Source organism: Arvicanthis niloticus, chromosome 8, assembly GCF_011762505.2.
Source record: "Arvicanthis niloticus isolate mArvNil1 chromosome 8, mArvNil1.pat.X, whole genome shotgun sequence".
In the NCBI taxonomy this organism is placed as follows: domain Eukaryota; kingdom Metazoa; phylum Chordata; class Mammalia; order Rodentia; family Muridae; genus Arvicanthis; species Arvicanthis niloticus.
In genome coordinates this window covers 64939620-64960496 of record NC_047665.1, presented here as the reverse complement: position 1 = coordinate 64960496, position 20877 = coordinate 64939620, and the positions used below count along the sequence as shown (strand labels likewise).

The following is a 20877-nucleotide window of genomic DNA, read 5'->3' as shown; positions in this document are numbered from 1 at the left end:
ATGGGTCGGTGCTGCACTTCAATTAACAAATCCCCTAGCAATGACAGGACTTTGGAAAGCATCGGCCTTGTTAAGTCGCCCCCATCATAAATCACACCAGCCTCGCAAAGCTTCCTCTAAGATAAAGGTGCCTCTGTGTGCCACTTTTATTTGTGTCTTCCTAATTAAAATCACAAGAGGTCCGAGGAGTGCCTGGGATCCGAGAAATTGATCCCTCCATAGACTCACCACTTGTCTCCTCTCATCAAAGAGAATGTTTGCTAAAAATTTGCCCTGGGGGGTGGGGGAAGCCACACAGACTGCAAGTGTTTCTGCCACTGTTTGCTGCCTTCATTCACTCATCCACAGTGGAGCCTGGGTGCAGGCGTCTTCAGCTGTAGTACAAATGGTGTCTAATATCACACCACTGTCCTGGGCGGTGAACCTGAGACATCCACAAGTAAAAAGATAATTTTGTCTTTTTTAAGTTGATTGGGAAAGGATTTCATTTTATTATTATAATGTTAATTATTATTTTATTATGGGGATCCATGGATGTCTCCACTAAAGATAACCCTTACCCCACTACTATACACCTTTTTGGAAATCCAGCTTTGATTGGTCATAGGATGTGTTTTACCAGGAAATAACAGCAGGTATAGAGCTGTGCTAGTTTCAACTACCTTGTAGAACCCCAAATCCCAGAAATCTACATTGATTTTGCTCTATGCTGTGTTTGGAAGAAATCCTTGTCTAACAATGATGGGAGATGCCCAGTACAGCTTTATGTTTTATGGACCACGTTAACTGAGGAACCCTGTAGTACCTGTGTGTGCCCACATGATCACACACGTCATGGACACCCCAAGGATTTGTACTCAAACTTTGTCTCTTCCCTTCTCTCTCTCGTTAGAAAATTTGGGGTTATTCTTCTAACTGGTTTTGGCAGGATTATTATTGTTTTAAAAGGGCTTGAAAAAACAGAAGTTTCTCAAATCCTCAATAATGTGTAACACTCTACTTGCTAGGAACCACACCTGCCAATGCTGAATTATTCACACATAATGATTAACCTGTGCTGCCTTTTCCTTCTCCCTGGAGATGATTGCCATCACTGTAGGAACAAGCACGGGAACAAATGCAGGCATTGCATTAGCTGACTCAAGGCCACAGTGTATTCAAAAAGCTCCACTCAAGAGTGGATTTGTTCATTTTCCAGGTGATAATGCACTTTCCAGGAAGTAAACAAGTGAATGATTTTAAGCTAAATACTTTTTGATAATTATTTCATAGTATCTTCCATGGAAGATAACGGCAGTTGGATCAGTGTTGTATTGCCATGAAATTTTGTTAAACAAAAAACAATCTAGAGTGGCATGTATAAATGTAGGGTTTCTTAAAGTTTTATTTTTATTTATGTGTGTATACATGTGTGTCTATATGTGTCTGGGTGTCCACACAGGCCAAAAGAGGCCATTTAGGTCCCCTGAATTTGAAGTTTTAGGTGGTTGCGAGCACTGCAACCTGAATGCTGGGATTTGAACCCAGGTCCTTAGGAGGAGCAAAAAAGGACTTACTTGCTCAGCCGTCTCTGTAGCCTCATAAATGTTGTTTTAAAGCAATGCAATAATCCTAAGAAAGAGAATGAGTTGACTTTTAAAGGTTAAAAGGGGTCACCCTAGTCACAAATATTGTATTTAATGTATTTAATTGTATTGTATTTAATAAATTTTTGGTTAATTCTAATAATGATTTAAACCGATGGGTTAATGGACTAGAAAAGCCCAGAAGTCATACTGAAGAGATTGAAGGGAACAGCAGTTATCCTCGGACTGTCAGAGTCTTGTCAGCAGCTCCAAGCCACGTTTCCTTCTCAACCATTTTTGTTTTTGTGACTTCCACATAGACACAGCGGTCCAGATCAGCGTGTCCGACTGCGAGCTACTTGAGAAGCTCCTTGCTACAACAAGAGGTTTAGCCAGTGGTCTCCAACCTGGCACATACACCTTGTCCGTATCTTCTCTACCGACTTTTCTCTAAAGACAACCCAGCTGGGCCAATTGAACACTAGTTTCTTAGGCGTCACATGCTCGGCTTTGGGCATTTTTCCCAGGTTGCAGCATTTTGTCTTCCTAACAGCCTGCAGGAGCACAGTCTGCCCTACATTGTCATGTCTGTCTATGGAATGTACCTTCACTGCACCACAGATTTGCACAGCGACTTTAAGCCAAAGGCTATAAAGTTTACTTTTTGGGGAACTGTCCTTATAATTGGGGACTTTATGTATAAGCAACAAGTGTCTGTTATGACTGTAAGAAAATGGAATCTTTACAATGCTCATAGGACTATCTAGTAAGCCTTGGGCTATAAAATAGCAGTTGTCAAAAGTGTGGTGACGTGCCCATTAGGTAATTTCCAAGACTGGAGAGAAAGGGATCAGAATAGTCTGTACACGTGTTAGTGAAATATCCAGTAAAACTTGATTCTAGTAGCAAATTTTTAAAATTCTTATTTTTTTTTCCTAGCAGGAAGGGAATGCCTCAAGGGAAAAATGCCTTGAAAATTGATATGTGAGGTTCCCACGAAATTACCTTCTTGCCCTGTGATAAGCTGGCTGGTTATAACACATGGAGCTTGTCTGATCTCTGGTATCTTAAGCTGAAACTGATGTGCTCAGAAAAGGTTTAACGGGTCCTGGAGAACAAGTCCCACATGAAATAAATCTAGACAAGCCAGAAAAGACAAAGAACTTAGAAACGAGTTCCTCATGGAAGACAGAAGACATTGTCAGAAGTCGGTTCTCCATTTTTTAAATTAATAGAAGATGCTAATTCTATTAACAATAAGTTATGAAACTAAAAGATTTAGGATGGTGAGAAAAAAAAAACACTTTCTTAGCAAGTAGAGCCACAGAAAGTAAAGAGGTAGAGTTGGGAAAAACCTTGAATAGTAAGAAAAAACAGAAACAAGTACAGTTACTGTCCTGTCGTAGTGACAGTCATATCTATAACTGATCATGATTGGGGTGTCTTTAGAGGGAAAATTGTGATTCAGTAGACCCACAGTAGTAACAGATGTTTGAGCCTGTGTTGAGCCTGACAGGCATATCTGGAGTAACAAGGTTCTGGTCTTGGCCACTTCTGGTCTTTCCTATACCCATGTTAGGTAAGTGGCAGGATAACTGGAGTAACAAGGTTCTGGTCTTGGCCACTTCCAGTCTTTCCTACGCTCGTTTTAGGCGAGTGGCAGGATGAGGGCTGTTAGGCAGTTGAGTGGTGCACATTCCTAGGGTCTTTGTTCCTTGGTTGGATCTTCCCTCTCATAATCTCTCCCTGATTCTAAAAAATGACACCCTATCCTCCTAATTCTTCAAGTAAGAAACATGAATGTTACGGCTCCTGATTCTTGAAGGACTATGAAGTGTGTCCCCTTTTTTTTTCCCAGCAGATATTATTGCTAAACTATCTTTCCCACTGTCTCCCATTAGCCAGTGCACTGCCATAGCCAGGGCCTCCTCGAACCAAGTCTCCTTTCCTGTATTCAATTCTCCTAACCCTGGATCTCAAACTTCTCTAAGCAGATATGCTTGTAAAATGTAAACATGATTGTGTTCATCTTTTCCCTGGAAAACTAATGTAATTATTCATCATTTAAAGAGCTAGGTTCATTAAATGGCAATTAAAGATTCTTTCTGATCTGACTTCCTGGCCATTTTTAAAATTTCCTCATCCACACAGACACACACATTTTCTGAAAGCTCTGTAGTCCTCCTGGAAGCTTTGCATTTCTCTCTCTGCATCTTCAATCCCCAAGACTGAAGAAGTACTTAATTCTTTGAGACTCAAATAGGCTCTGGCCCAGCTCACATTGCCTGGCCTAGGCATCATTCCATAACATCACCACAGTGTTCCAGTAATGTCTTGTGGGGTTCTCTCTCTCTCTCTCTCTCTCTCTCTCTCTCTCTCTCTCTCTCTCTCTCTCTCTCTCTCTGTGTGTGTGTGTGTGTGTGTGTGTGTGTGTGTGTGTCTTTCTCTCTCCAGTCTTGGGGATTGAAGATGCAGAGAGAGAAATAGGGGAGCAAAGCTTCCAGGAAGACTACAGAGCTTTCAGAAAATGTGTGTGTCTGTGTGGATGATGAAATTTTAAAAATGGCCAGGAAGCAGATTAGGAAGAATCTTTAATTACCATTTAATGAACCTAGCTCTTTCTCTGTCTCTGTCTCTCTCTTTTTCTCTCTGTGTGTGTGTGTGTGTGTGTGTGTGTGTGTGTGTGTGTGTGTGTGTGGTATGTTCATTACAATGGCCCTTTCCTAACCCCAAATCCCCATGCTGTGCAGTTCACGTGCACCAATATTTACTTTCATGTACTCTCCTGATGGCCGTAGGATTTTCATTTGTAAAAGAGTAAGATAAAAAGTGGAGGCAGAATTAAGAATTTAGAATATAAAAAGAGATGGACTGGTGTCACAGAAAAACAAACATTGTGCCAAGATCTTGGAAAAGTTATAGTCCAGAGAAAAGAGAAAGTTGTTCAGATTAACACCACACCTTGGGAAGAGAGGCAGTAGATTGAGGCCCTGTACAAAAGGCTGGGCTTCTTAAACTCTGAGAAGAAGGGGAGATCAGAGGTGAGACTGGGAACAAAGGTAAGAAACCACACATTGTTGCTTTATTAGTGATGCACAGACCATTTGGAAGGAGCAGCAGATCCCAGCCTAGATCCATGGAGTGCCTAGTGTCTGTAGCAAAGCGAAATACATTTGCCTTTACTTGGCTAAAGAAGAGAAGAAAGAAAGTGACTAAAGGCCAGTGAGTGTAACAAACACCATTAGGAACTTGGTTGAGCCTAGTAACTTTATTTTAATGAATTAAAATGTTTTTGAGGGCATTCTTGGGTGTTTTAGGCAGTACATTTCACATTTGGGTCCTTTCCTCGGTATTTAGCAGCTCCTGGAACAAAACCTCCTTATTCAAGGGCTCAGTGGCCAGCAGCCCATGAAAAATCCACTCCATCCTGTTTACCAGTCTCCTGTTTGGTCAGACTGCTCCTGGGGGTATTTGGATTGAAGTTAATCTTGTGTTCTATCTCCTAAGGTGGCCATGCTGTTTGCTTCCTGGATCCACCCTGCCTTGTCTTCCGACAGCAGTTGAACTTTGCCTTACACTCCTATCTCTGGGTCAGCTATCTTCTATCCTCAGAGTCCACCGGGAATGATTCCATTCTGGAATCTTCCTTTATAAGTATGGAGATCATACATTGCTGTTTGCACCTCATGTTTTCTTACAGTAAAATGTGAACCACCATGAGTTCTGTATTTTGTTGTTGGTTTACTAGTCTGCTTGTTTTACTTTAAGGAACCTGAACCTGAGGGAAGGCAGAAACTGAGGGATGAACTATATCTGTTTATTAATACATGGCTCCATAGCAACATGGTACATGTAGTGAACAGTCCTTACATGGCAGAAATTTTCATGTCCCTTAAATGTGAAATCCTCTTACTGCTATGCAGAAACATAACAGAGGAATGAGAAAGGATCATGAACCTGGATAATAACTCCCAGGACCCAGGCTTTTCCTGTAATTTGTGTGGTTTTCTCTAGAACTTGAGCCTTTTGAAACTTCCCCTTACATTAAATTAGCTTTGAGAAGGTAGCTGCTACAGAAAGGTAGGTAGACTTTTAGTAAGTACACTCTGGATTAAGGAGTAGACAGGAGCTTTGTTAGTCAAAGCTGGAATTTCATGGTGGTGGAGTGTTTGGGGAGGAGGGGAGGTTATTCTGTCATGCACTGTAAAATGATTTCACCTTTGCTGAAGAAACTCCGCATACAACAAGGTAACAGAACGAATGATAATGTCCGAGAATGAGCAACTGCTATTCACATTGATTCCAGAGACATCTGAAGCACACAGTCTGTCTTGTCTATTGATTTGAGAAAAAATTTGAGCCAATGAGCCGAATGTAAAATTTCCCAACTCCTCATCAGAGGTCAGCCAGACCTTGGGAGAATTTATCCGGTTTTTCTTTTCTAACATAAAAGATGATTAAAAATCACAGACCTAGGTTGGAATTAGAGTAAGGGTTTTACTTTCTTGGACAATAAGCACATTATAAAAACAGAAAATGCTGTAAAAGAGGAACTTTTTATTAAGTCAACACTGGAGACTTTTACACTAGACAGATCCGCTGAGTCAGGGATGTTTAGGAAAAGCATAATCAAGATACAGGTTTGTTCAGACCTTAGAGAGTCTGAATTGTTCTCTGTACAGGAAAATACCAGCCTATCTTATCATTGTGTAAACTTGCCAAATACTTTCCATTGTCAACTTTCCTCTTATCTCCCTGCCAGTGGTTAAATTGTCAAAGGCTGGATCATTGTGTAACATGTATCTGTTATTATTTATGAGAAAGCTAGTGGGTGTCTTTTTATAGCATTCAAGGCAGACAGCAATATTTTATGTCATTTTTTGATATGGTGCCTGGCGGTTTGAATGAGACTGTCTCCCATAGGCCCACATATTTGAACACTTACTCCTCAGTTGCTGTTACTGTTGGGAGAGGTTTAGGATGTGTCCCCTTATTGGAGAGAATAGTGGACGCAGGAATTAAAAGTGTGAGGACTCCAACGATTGTTATGTCTCTGAAGAAGTCTCTGCTTACAGTTCAAGGTGTGAGCGCTGGGATTGCTGCTCCTGCCTCTTTGCCTGCTGGGCTGCCATGTTTCCTCACCGTGATGGTGATCACTATTTGTCCCTCTAGAATCACAAGCACAAGCCAACCTTCCCGTCTATATGTTGCCTTTGTTGTGGTTTATCTCAACAGTAGAAAGCAAGCTAAAAATATATGACAAACAATTTTAACTAACTTTTAAAGGTTATAGCTTATACTCACAAGAAGGCATGTATTTTAAGCATGTGGTTCTAGAAATCATACAAATAAAGTATCAAATCTTTATCCCTAGATAAATGATCCTTAGAGCTTTCATATTGATGGTGCCCCCACCGAACCTTGGACAACTCTTATTTATTAGTTTCTATTAAACATAACTTTGGCTTTTGAAATAATATCATCTAGAATCACGTACTATAGAGTCTTTTTTCCATTTATATCTTGTTACTTGAAAAATACTCTTAAACAAATGAATAGTCATACACAGGTTGTGAGAAAACACTTGCAAGATATAGATCCTTGAATTTAGATGTATTGACTTGTAAATAAAATCGGTAACAAATGGTTAGCCATGAAAACCTACAAGTGCAAGAAACATTATAAGATGAGCAAGAGGACTTCATAGCAGGGTTTGCAGCAACAGTGTGAAACAGCCCCACTAGTCTGGTCCCATCTGTAGTAATCTTATTTTTCTTTTTTACTAAACAAAACAAAGCTTTGCTTTTTCAACCTTCATTATTCTAGTTACTTCCCAAGAATTTGGGGGTTTGAGCCAAAGGCCTAATCCTGATATATTCCTTAAATTCTAGGAGTTTTAGAAAAGTTTTCGGCCTGTGTGACCTTGGATCTAGTGAAATGGTGAACAGCAAATTTGAATTAATGAAACTTTAAATCACTTATGTTCAGCCTCAAATACTATTTATTATATTGATGTTATCTCTCTGAAAAGATTCTTGTATTTAAAATTATATGTGTGTGTGCGCAAATATGTGCCTGTGTATGAGTATTCATATAAGTGAGGGCTGTAAGAATTCCTGGGAGCTGGTGTTTCAGACAGCTCTGAGCTACCTGATGGAGGTGCTAGGAATGGAAGGTCTGGTCTTTGGAAGAACAGCACACACTTTTAACCACTGAGCCACCTCCCAAGTGCAATACACCACATCTGTCTCTTAAAACAAACAACAAAACCTGTCACCATCCTCTTTCACTATCAGCTTAAAAGAAAACCAAGTTGAAATATAGTTTCTTTGGTTTGTGTTAGTTGAATTATAGTGGCCAAATAGGACAGGAGTTAAAAAAGAAACCAGTGTCACATTTATCCACTATATCAAACTGTGCAGCTATATTTGAGAAATTAAGATTTTAAAATTTAAATGGCAGTGCAAACTTTTTCAAATGCTGTCTTTTTTGTACTTTTAACATCAATGAACTGAGATGAAGAAACACCTTTTCTTGAGATGGTTTATTTATTTATTCCTTTATTTATTCATTCATTCATTCAGTGTGTGTGTGTATGTGTGTGTGTGTGTGTGTGTGTGTGTGTGAGAGAGAGAGAGAGAGAGAGAGAGAGAGAGAGAGAGAGAGAGAGAGAGAGAGAGATCAAAACCCTAGATCTTGCAATTTAGGGTATTTCCCAAGTGGAAGAGAAGGAAGAAACAGAAGATGTATGTACAGATATAAAAATCAACATGCAATCAGAGATGACTCTTCTCGAGAAACCTCTAGAACACGAGCCACTCTTTCAGTCAGTCGAGGTAGTTCCTGTTCCCTTGAGTGCCTGTTGACTTGGTCAAAGCCTATGTTGAGCCAGAGCTCTGGGATTGGCCTTGAGCAGCTTGCTGGGAGAGAAGTTGGGGTGCAGTTATTGGGAGTTAACCACTGGGCTTGTAGACACTGAAGTTATGCTCCTAGAAATTTCTCTTGGGCTCAGGTAGCTTCTCTCTACTGTGTGCAGCATCTTCAGATGGCAGAAACTCAAGATCAACTGTCATTCTAGTGTAAAAGTCACTGGGAAATATACATAACCATCTTTTAATTTTGTAGTTGAGTGGCAGTGAGTCCACAAGCTCCTACTTCCACTGTTACAGCTAGTGCTCATCAGAGCCTATTATCTTTCCGGTGTCAGTCTCCACAAACATTAAACAGGGAGCCCTCATTCTCCTGCACCCTAGCCTGGGGGAATCACCAGTCTCCTTTTCTGTATCAATAATTCAAATTCATCCAGGCACCTCACTTAAGTAGAATCTTAGACGGTTTTCTTTTAGTTTCCTTTATTGTAGTGTGTGTTTCTCTTCTTTCTCTTCTTCCTCCTCTTCTTCCTCCTCCTCCTCTTCCTCCCCCTTCTCCTCCTCTTCCTTCTTTCTCTTTCTCTTCCTCTTTCTCTTCCTCTTCTTCTTATGGCTAAAAAACATTCTATTGTAAATTGGGTGTGTCAGTGTGAACCTGTAATTCCAATACTGGAGAAGTGGAGGCAGAGGGATCATAAACTTAAGGCCAGCCCAGCCTACATGACCACACACAATAAAATGAATCAAAATCCCATAGTCAGTGTACCAGTTTTAATCGAGTCATCTGTGATGGACACTTTCAATGATTCTTCATTTGCCTATTGTCAGTACTACTGTTGTGAGCACTGCAGTGCAGGTGGCTCTGAGTCCCTATTTTCAATGATCACAGGTGTAAACAGGAAGTGAAATTACCGAATCATAAGTAAAGTTCTCATTCCATTTACTGGGTATGGAGTTATATCTCATGGTTTTTATTTATGACCAGAGCTGCTAACCATATCTTCGTGAGTATCTGTAAGTCCTTTCTGAGAGACTTTCCATTCAGTTCTTTGGCTCATTTTTTTTTTTTTAATTGTGTTGCTTACTTTGTTGTTAAATTGTGGGATTTTTTTTCAGTTCTGGATATTAATCTCATTTGATGTAGGTGGTTTCCAAATACTTCCTTTAGTTCTTTGAGTGACTATAAAAATATAATCGTTTTTCTTTGACAATTTCATATACGTATCTCATGTATTTTGATCATACTCATCCCATTGTCTTCTCCTATCCTCTCCCTGCTCCCACTGAGCCCCTTTAAAAAAAATGTTCTTACTATTCTCATGACTTTTTGTGTGTGTGGCCTACAGAGTTTAGGGTTGCCTAAGTGAGCATGGTGAGGAGTATTTACTGGAGAGTGGGCCCCTTTCCTGTGGCTCCCCACTGATGTAAGCTGACGTTGCCCTTGAATTCTCTTTAAAAGTATCCTTGCTGACTCATAGCAGCTCAAATTTTGACACCGAATCCTTCTCCTGACTTCTTTTTGCCTTTACTGTTTCAACTTTTCAACTTTTGTGGTTCAGGGCCAAGAAATGTGTGCAAATTCACAGGCACAATTTCTTCCCTGTTTTCTTCTTAAATTTAGGGCTCTGAAGAACTCTTAGCAGTAACCTTTATGCATGGTATGAGATAAAGAAATCACTTCTTTTGTTTCTCTAGCACCATTCACCAAAAGCCAGTGCCTCCTAAGCAAGGATTCTTTCAGTGAATGTTTCCAAAGCCGCTGGTTACTGTTTCAAAGGTTAAACAAATAATGATTAAGTTGTACATCACTTAAGGTAGATTTTGACCCCTTACAAGTTGAACAGTACTAGAGATCTAAGATCATTGACATTCTTCAGGAAGGAACAAAATAACTTAAGCCTTCTTGGAAAGACTGGAAAGTTAAAGAGTATTCTGCTGATCAAAGTGCAACCGCCTGGTTTGCAGCCCTCAAATTCTGGACTCAGTTGGCTGGAGTGGTCTCCCTCTTGCCTGCCAGGCTGGGAGGCTGCTGAGGAACATGTCCCCACATTTTCTCTGGGGTTTTGTTACTTTATTGATGATAGCCGGACTGGATGGCGAACCTGGAACTCTGGAGCAGAAGCAACAGAAAAGGATTGCTGATCTCCACCAGTAAGTAGACCCATGGCTTATTTCTGCTAAGGGACTGGGATCTTCTGTTCTCGATGTCTGTGACAAATAACCCTGAGAAGTCAAAGTTTTTGGAGGAAAGCGGCGATATTAAAAAGACACTGGGGAGAAGATTTGGGCTGGCATAAAGAACTGTTTTCTGATTTACAAATGGTCTTTGTTCATTTGTGAGTGAGTCACATCTGCAGTTCCTGGGAAATATCATTGAGAAATTTTCAGAGAAATAATGATAGATGAATAGAGACAGTTTGATTGGATTGAGTGCGAGGTGAGAATATGTATAGCGTGTGTATCATTTCTCAGCAAGAAACTTGGTTGAACATTTAAAATTCTATGTGCTAATTATTGATGAGTTTTCTGCTCAAATTGTATAGGCCTCGGATGGCTACAGAGGAGGGAAACTTAGTGTTTCTTACAAGCTCCACCCAAAACATTGAATTTAGAACTGGATCCCTAGGGAAAATCAAAGTAAATGATGAAGACCTTGGTGAATGTTTACATCAGGTAATGCACTGGAAAAACACGGATGTTGCTTTGTATGTCAATATGTACTAGCTTAATTGACCAGCTCAAAATTAGTCAGCACTGTGAATCCTGAGCATAGAAAGCACAACCGGAAAATCCGTTCTTAAAAAGAAGCCTTATGAAAGTTTTATGGTGGGGAGAGGGGGTGGGGTCAATGCTAGAAGAGGAGGCACATTGCTTAGGGACAGATTCCACAGTCCAGAGAAGATCCAGAAACTCTAAAGAGCTCCTCTGTCATCGAGAGAAGTAGGAAAGGACCATAGGAAGGCACAGACATGTTCTGCAGGGACAGAATAAGGGGGAACCAGAGCAGGCACAGATGTGTCCTGTGTGCGCGTGCCTGGGGGAGGGCGGTTATAAGGAGGGGACCAGAGCAGGCACAGATGTGTTCTGCAGCACTGGTGCCACAGCAGAGCAGTCGGTTACTCTCATGCTTTATTGAATGCTTCCATACTCAGAATTGATAACATCACGTGCTGTGTATCACCCATAATGTCAGAGCCGGCATTTAGAGCTGCACCTGGGTCACACACTTGTGTGTTATATTGCTTGACTCCCAGGACTTCCCCATGAAGGTGTTTATTATTATTCCATTTATGAGCTACAAAGTGGGTAAATCTGTTTAATATCCAAAAATAGACAATAAATAATTTGGGCAAGATTTAAAATTCAAAAGGTCTCATTCAAAACCATACTTTTTTTGTGGTATTAGGGATTGAACCCAGGGATTTATACATTGTCGGCAAGTTCTCTCTTATTGAGCTATATCCTCAGCCTACCACACTTCTTAATACACACTCTAAAATGTTATTTTATTATGAGAAAATACATATAAGTAAAGTCATCGATATGTTGCCATTCAGAGTCAACTGAATTTTGCCACATCTATTTTGGTCTAATTATTATTATATATAATATTGCTCTGGAATTTATAATAGTGAAGCTTTAGTGCTTGCTCCTGTAAGATGGAAATAGTTTTTCCATATTGTTATTCTTCTCCCTTTTCTTTTTTTTTTTTAAAAATATTAGATCCAGAGAAACAAAGATGATATTATAGATTTAAAAAAGAATACAACTGGTCTTCCTCAAAATATACTTAGTCAAGTCCACCAACTTAACTCGAAGGTAAGGCTGACATACACGTTGCGCTCATGGTAAGAGAAAACGAGTTCTTGTCAATCTAAACTTTGTACTTAGCGCGCTTTTCGGGTGAACTGTCCACTCTTTCGTCGTTAGCTGTTTATCGTTACATTGTGAACTTTGGGGTCAGGTGGCAGAACTGTAATGGAGGCTAGGGAGTGGTAAGGCAGAAGGCAGTAAGCTCGAAGGCAGGGGTTTGTCGCAAGACTGGCTTTGTTCAAGTCCTGATAGCATCTCCCTTGCCCAAGTCTTGGCTTTGTTCAAGTCCCGATAGCATCTTCCTTGCCGACAGGGGGGGTTATCACTGTCTTTGTGCCATAATCACCAGGTGTAGGAAGCAGCGAGTCAGCTTATCAGTGGGCTGTACTTCTTTTTAAAAGACCTTTAAAAATTTACAGGTAGAAAGGAATAGGATGGAAAGAAACCCCAGAAGGGAAATAAGGAGGGGGGGAAAGTAACGAATGAGTACCAAGCAAAGCGGGTCCCTAAAGGAGCAGCGTAGCAGAGGTTAACATCATGTGACATGTCTCTGAGCTCCCTAATTGGTACATTTTCTTCCCCATTGCTACAGCTCGTGGATCTTGAGAGAGATTTTCAAAGCTTGCAGCAGGTAAGTTCTGCGGATGGACAGTCACGAAAAATATGCAAGCAGCATTTCTAGGGTAAATATGGCTGTTGCTCTTCTATAAGTCTAGAACTCAGGAGACTGAGCCAGGAGGATTTGGAGTTTGAATCCCGCTTAGGGTACACAGTGAGTACAGACCACCCTGAGATACGTAGTGTGACGTTACTACTACTACTGCTACTGCTACTACTAATAATAATGAATTAATAGTTTCATTTTAAGAGGTAGGTGACCAATACCAAAGACTTGATTTCCCACTGTTTGATTCCTGTTCCCGCTTATGTCCCCTAGGATGTATGGGAGAACTCGGGGCAGTATGACACCCTAAGGTCACTAAGAATGTGAGATCTTCTACATCTGAGCTCACAGCCCTCAGGCCCCGCCCCTTGCTGCCTCCTTTAGCCATGCTGCTGCATCTTTACTTCTGTAAGCTTGGCCAGCTAGTGATCTCCCAGCTGCCATCAATAACTGGGTCACAAAAAGCTGCATAGCCTCTCCACACCGAGCTCAGAATATTGGGGGTATACACAGTGTTCTCAGTTCCTTTAAACCGCACTGGCTGGTAATTCAGCTTGAAACACCTCCCAGAGCAAATACACTATAACCTTACCATGTGTAGGCACAACTGTGTACATTTATGATTTTCATCTTCCTTGTGGGTAAGTGACTAAAACTTCTGTTGAAACCATAACCCTTCTGCCCAAAGAAATGTATAGAATCTACCAATGCTTATGATTCTGAATGATGCTTCTGCAATTCCCAGTTAATAATAACTGCTCAAATAGTCACAACTTATTTCCACAATGATTCAAGCATGACCTCCTTCTTTGGGCATTAAGCTCGATGAACCAGTTCATATTCTCTGTCCACCACTTTGACAACGGATTGTACGTCAGCCTTCACATCTTCAGGGAATTGAAATGGAGCACATGAGAGCATGCAAAGAGCAGTGGCTGCTGTGGAGCAAAGCATCATGGGGGTTTTCAAACTCCTACAGTGCTTACCAGTTTCATTGCTGGTCAAGAACTGGAGATTACGATTAAAATGAGCTTCTCATTTTAATTAAAATTGTCCTCTCCCCCACCATCTGGGTCGAGGTTTTAATGGTTTCCAATGTCAATTTCCTTGTGCTTTAGGATAGGACGAGGTCAGGACAGTCTCCATCACTCCTCCTCCTCTTCCTCCTGGCTACTAACTAATTTTTCTTTCTGCTAGAACACTCACCCCAAAATCTATGGCTTTCAATTGCTTTTCACCAGAAAACTCATAAGTTTGTAGTTAATGTTCTTAATAATGTCCTTTGGCCCTTTAATGGACATGGCTCATTGTGGTTCTGAAACAAAGACAAATCGAAGGAGGGAAGAAAGCAGAGTTAATTCATAATGAGACACATAGGTGTGTAGTCCTAGGATTCATGACAAGGGCAGGGAAAGAATGGGCCTTGCAGCCAACAGCACTGGGCCAGTTGGAGATCTTCTAGCTCTGAATTTTGTGTGTGGAACTAAGTTGATTTCCTCTGAGCCTTTGTTGGTACAAATTTACGGATGTAACAAACATGCTGTCCCTGTTTTAAACAGGATTTGACTAAGGTCAATATACTAAAATGCCTTGACGGCATCATTACTTGCCCTCTATGAAACTTTGCTTCTGCACCCCCAAATCTTTGCAAATTGTACAGAAAAGATGCCGTAGCTGACGAGGGGTGAGATCCCCAGTTTGTGTGGACAAAGGTAGGCCTGTTTGCTGTTCTGGTCTAAAAGCGGTCAGGTGAGCAGAGGGCAAAAGGTGTGTCTTAGCTGGCCACATTTCAAACAAAGGGGCTTAGAGAGAAAAGAGTTCAGTCACCTGAGCCCATGGCAGGAGGGGTGGAAATAATAGATGATCAGTTTTCAGAGGCTTATCTTGAGGTACCTGAGATAAGACCACTGGGCGGAAAGAGTGGAAATTTCCATTTCATTTTCTTAGTGCAATAGGAACACCCATTCTTATACCTGCTCTTGAAATCTTTATTCCTACCTAGTAGCACGTGTTCTCAGATGAACGATGCACCTAAGGAACAGCGAAGCTCCTTGCCTACCCATGTCTGGGTTGTTAAGGAAAATGAGCATGATTGATATTCTCGAAAGAAAATTGACTAGAAGGAGAACGGGAATCCTTGGAGGGGTCTGGAGGAAGCTCTCACGCATGAGGAAACACCCACAGGCTAACGGAAGTGCTCTTTACTGTGTGCTGAGGATGAGCACTGTTCGCTCACTGACTTAACTGCCCTGTCATTTTCCAGAATGTGGAGAGAAAAGTTTGCAGTAGCAATCCCTGCCACAATGGCGGCACCTGTGTCAACCTGCATGACTCCTTTATTTGTATCTGCCCTTCGCAGTGGAAGGTGAGTCACTCTGTCTTTCACTTAAAAAAAAAAAAAATCAAAGAATAGCTGGCAGGGAGCCAGCAGTGGCTTCTTTGGATGCATTCAGACACATCTCTTTATGCACCAAAGTTCCTAAGATTCTGTGATCTCACGAGTCACAGTGACTTGTGCCAAATAGTGGCAGAGTTGATGATTTAAACCCTGGGCCATCTTGAGCAGCTCTCTCAGATGGAGAACTGAATGGTTCCGTGACCATTGGCTGGAAAGCAATGGCGCTGGAAAGCATGGGCTGAATCTTGGAGTACATATATGGATATTCTTGCCTTCTTTTAGCCATAGTGAGAATACTGCAGATATGGACATGAATAAGATCCACTAAGTAACCACGCCCCAGCATAGCAGCCTTTTGAAATAAGGACTCGACTATGTAAGGATTCTTTCCTGTAACCACTGTACTCTTGTAGGGAGCATCTTGGTCCCATTGGGTCTGATCTGAGTTCTAGAAGAATCTTAACCCAAGATTAATATTATTAATATTGTATTTGGCTTTACCAAAGACTTATTGTCCACATATAAGTCATTAAGCATATTGTGTAAATATTATTCCATAAATGCCCATGTCCTATGGGACCTGACTGGGTTCCTTACATCTCTGCAGGGTCTCTTCTGCTCAGAGGATGTTAATGAGTGTGCAGTTTTCGCTGGAACACCCTTTGGCTGCCAGAGTGGATCCACCTGTGTGAACACAATGGGGAGTTTCAGGTAACTTCTTTTTAAAATGTCATTCTGGAGGACAAGAAGAGCAAATAATTAAAACTATCCAAATGAATGTCTATAGTACCAGAAAACTAGGCACCTCATAGGGGTTACCTGACTTTTATTGAACATATTCATACATATTTTTTGCTCAAATATATAAAAACTTCTCCCGCCCCCATGAAGAAGTCATTTTGGCAGCGTCTCAGAGGAAGAAGAAGGCTATTATGACTGCCACAGCGTGGTCAGAAAAATGTGGTACGAGCTGAGCTGATGGCTGAGCAAAAAATCAGATCCTTAAAGGGAATCTACGAGATAAGATTATGTGGAGCGGGCGGGAAGAGGTCACTATTCCTATGTCCCAATGCTGTGCTGATTTCATGTACTGGTATGCTTATGCTTACTGTTGCAATATGGGTGCTTCATTCACACTGGGTAAGAATGCCCACCAGAACATCAAAGACTGAAGTAACATTCCGAGACTCCATTAATCCACTATATTGTCAATTAGCCATAAGGTCCCAGTCACAGACCCCGTGCAGCTTGTCCCCCTTGTCAGATTCATTTTGATCAAATGATGCACTCTCAGCTTCTTCCAATTACCTCACCCTTAGTCTTTCCCAAGAAATCATCCCTTAAACTGAACTAGGCACCACAAAGCCTGTGTTCCCTTTCACTGGGCTTTAGCAATGTTGGTCAGTAAAGCAGCTGCCTCAGAAGCACATTCTGATAATCAAGTCAGGAAGTTTATGCTTGATCATTGTCAGATTTACTAGTGTATAGTTTCTTAAAATCACTTCTGAGAAGAACTTGACATCATCTTTTGCTATATTTTGCTTGTGTTCAGAGGCTCCATAAGGATTAAGAAACCAGTTTTGCTACCACACAAACTGCTCGTTACTCTGCAGAATAATCTAACTTGATTAAAGGGCCTCTGGTGTCTTGTGGCACTGTCCTGCAGAAATGAGTGTAACGATTTTGCTTTAACCCCTGTCATCTTTGAACACGCTTTCTCAAAAAGGAACCACAGTCCTTTTGGTTTTTTTTTGATCTGAGCTTTAAAACTTTGGTTCACTCTAGGTTAATAATTTTGACTCAGGCAAACTTCTGCTAGGCATGTTTATAAATTCAATTATTGTGCAAAACCAGAAATGACCACCTCTCCCTTACTTCTAATACTATGTTATCTGAGAGGCCTGACCATGGGGCATGATGAGCTGAAACACTGACAAAAACCACAGCTTTGAGGGACAACCAGTGAACTACTTGAGGACTTTGCTGTTCAGACTTTGGATCTAATTGAAACGATGTCCAGTGACATCGCTGCTATTCACATTCTGGCTCCAGCTGACTTTCATTCCCTTGAAAGCATTATCACATGGTTTCTGTTTATGGCCATTTATCAAGCAGAACGTCCAACTGGAGATATCAGAGACGAGCGTCCCAAACTGACTCCTAGCACATATAATTGCTTGCCTCTCCAATATCTAGCAGTGTCCTGGAGATTAGATATCATTCCAACCTTCCTTTATTATCACTTTCTTTTGGTGTATTCTGTGCCAATGTAGCTGTGGTGGTGTGGCTCAAAGGGGAGTCATTCACAGAAGCCATTGCTATTGGTTTTACAGCAATATTTTTCATACCTACCCTATGAAAGTGGAAAGGGGGCGGGGACCTGTAGCATTCACAGTTCACAGCTCTTCATTACATGTCAAGGATGAGGTACACACAAGAGGAGAGGAAGAAGGAGAGAGAGACAGAGTGTGTTGTTTCTCGGAGGGAGGGAGGGAGGTAGCATCCCCTTACAAGACAGTATTGGACTTGCTTTTGTTCCCTGTGCAAAGGAAAGCACAAGGACTTCTGCTAACTCTGGGCTCTTCATTGTTTCTAGTTGCTACCCCTCATAGATTTGCTGGGGGACAGTTGATAGCAGAATGTTTGACTCTAACTTCTTCTTGGTTTGAAAATGATTTGTGTGGCCTTAAGAATCCAAGTTGAGTACTTGGATCTTAAATATGTGAATTGAGGTGTAGCCCAGGAACTTGCGCCTGTGTGTATATTTTCCTGTATGCATACATGGGTGTTCTTGGATGCACATGTATGTAGCAGCCAGAGAACAATCTCAGAAGTCTCTCCTTGGGTGCCATCTAAACTTGGTTTTTGCTGTTGTTGTTGTAGTAATTTTATTATTTTTTAATTTTATATGTCTGGGTGCTTTACCTGCATGGATGTCTGTGTACCGCATACATGCCTAGTACTCACAGAGGCCAGAAGAGGTGTTTACTACCCGCCCACCCGGATCTGGAGTTACAGGTGGTTGTGAGCTGCCTTATGAGTGCTGGGAACCGCACCCAGGTACTCGGGAAAGGCAGCAAGTGCTTTTAACTGCCTACACACCTCTCTAGCCCCTCATCTATTTTTTTAGACAGTCTTTTATTGGCCTGGAAAATGCCAAGTAGACTAGGCTGTCTGGCCAGCAAGACCCAAGGGCCCTCCTCCTCCTGATACTCCAATACCAAGATTATTAGCACAAGCCACAATGCCTAGTTCTTTTTTTCCTCTCTCCTTTTTAAATAGGTTCTGGGTGTTGAACTCTGGTCTTCATACTTACAAAACAAACAATTAAACAATTCACTGGCTAAGCCATTACCAACCCTCAATTAACATCTTGAAGGAACAAAATAAAATACATAATACTCATGAGTATAAGACTTAGTTATTGCTTTGTGAGTCTATGTAATAAAATACTGAGCATTAAACCATTTCTTGAATTCTGTTAAGTCTGTGAAGTTAAAATGCTTACTTACCAGTAGTTTCACTGGGCCTAGAAGCCCCTTTGGGAAACTGGATTTGATAAGGAAAACATGAGCTGCTATTGAACGATCTGCATCAGCAGTGTGTGGGTGTGGCGGGCAAAGCTGCCTCAATTAGAAAATTCTGTGAGTCAGCTTAGTTGGGGGAAATGGAATTCTTTCTTTACAAGATTAACAATTCATAATTATAAATATCTTTGAGAAGATGAGGCATCATGCAAGTGCTATTAGTTGGGATCCCTGTTTTTTTTTTCCTTTTTTTAAAATTTAATTTAATTTTATATTTTATTTACATTTAAGATGCCATCCCCTTTCCCCATTTCCCCTCCCTAGAAAACCCCTGTCCCATGCCCCCCTTTTCTTTTTGCTTTTATACAAATTTTTAAAATGTTAATCAAAGTATTTATAAGTTTGGTAATGCTCAATCAGAAGCGTAACCCAATACCCAACCTAGATATAAAAACTATCTTTGACTGGTGGAGACATGTGAACAACTGCCTCCATGCCCCCTCTCTCTTTCTCTCTCTCATCACCTAGCTTCTCCTCTCCTTCATCTTCTCCCCTTATTCCATCTCTTCCTCTCAGTATTCCTTCCCACTTAGCTCCTCCTACATATCACTCTTCCTGTTAAAGTAAAACTTTTCTCTCAAAATACAATTAGAGAATACTTATTCCTAATTGTACAAGTGAGGTATAAGGTAGTCCTAATACCCAGTCCATCATTTTGTTGACTAACCAGAACCTCTGTCATCTCTTCTAACTAAAACACTTACTTTTGATCCTGGCCTTTTTTTTTTTTTTTTTTGGCTTTAGAATGAATGTCAGCTGAAAACCATGGGATCCCCGTTTTATTGGCAGTGTCTTTTTGTTCATTTTTTTTCCCTTTGGCAAATTTTGTCTTTAGAGTGAGGAGTTCGGGACAGGATAAACCTTCATCCAATTCCCCTAATTCCCGTGGCTCAGGTCTTGCCTCCAGCTGCTATGAAAGCCAACAGAAAAGCAGTTTTCTCTGCTTTGTATTATTGTCTCCTAATCATTGGAAAAGTTGCTTCTGATTGTCTCCTGACTTTCTTTGTATGTATGATAGCTCTTGAGGTCTGACTTTGCCATCCCTGGATGGTACCTGTACTTAGAGTGAGGACCTACAGGGCTTTCTAGGAAGAAAACAAGCTGTGTTTATTCCCCAGGCACACAATGCTGACTTGGTATGTCTTGGTTATCTCTGTATCATTGGCGGAATTGAAAGCATTGCAAAGTTGAAGTAGTGAAGATAAACCTGTTTGATATCAGATGGTAGTTACGTATTAAATGTATTAATTCTTTTCAGTTATTCAGTAGATTGATATTGAGCCATGGACTCTAAGACAAATTAACTAGGACTATGGAAGGATATTTTCGTGTCTTCTCAATTGACAAGTGCGGGTTCTGAAGACCGAAAAGCCTAGTTTCATTCTACTAGGATGAAACCAACAATAAACACACTTGCTGCAAAAACCCAATGACCTAATAGGATCCCTGGATCCTATGGTTGGAGAGAACCTACTCCTGACTTCAACAAACATCCTGGGGTGTGCACATATTCACACTCCAACCGACACATCATACAGACACATGCACATATAATAAATAAACTTTAAAAGAATTAATATCAGAGGCAGGAATACTAGTAAGGTAGTTTAAAATACATTCATGCCTTTATTATTGCTTCATAAATATTTATTCCTTTGAAATATACTTTGACTGGTGGAGACTGAGTCACTTTGAGAACATATTTCACATGCAAATGCTGTTATATTAAAAAGTTTTCATCCTCTTACTTTACCCTTGAGAACAGAAATTAGCGCAGATAAATAATGAAACCGGAGTAAAAGAGACCTGGGGTTCTGTTCATCTTCTCCCTCACATTGGTTCTATGGCTGTAGGCAATCTTATTTGCTGGATTCCTGAAAAATAAGATGATAATACTTGCTTTTGAAGATCATGTCAAGGAAGCCTACAGTTTGCTTGGTTTGTTTATTTTCTCCTCTTCTCTCTCTTCCCCCTCTTCCTC

General features: G+C 40.8%; 1 protein-coding gene across 1 annotated transcript in view; it reads left to right on the top strand.

Moving 5' to 3' along the window:
• The first annotated feature begins 10379 nt into the window (after window positions 1-10379).
• Cubn (cubilin) overlaps window positions 10380-20877 on the top strand; it is a 206479-nt gene continuing 195981 nt past the window's right edge. The window contains exons 1-6 of the mRNA XM_034510433.2: window positions 10380-10585; window positions 10978-11107; window positions 12158-12253; window positions 12840-12878; window positions 15175-15276; window positions 15917-16020. Coding sequence (XP_034366324.1) covers window positions 10473-10585; window positions 10978-11107; window positions 12158-12253; window positions 12840-12878; window positions 15175-15276; window positions 15917-16020 — 584 coding nt within the window. The 5' untranslated portion in view covers window positions 10380-10472. The remainder of the gene's footprint in view (window positions 10586-10977; window positions 11108-12157; window positions 12254-12839; window positions 12879-15174; window positions 15277-15916; window positions 16021-20877) is intronic.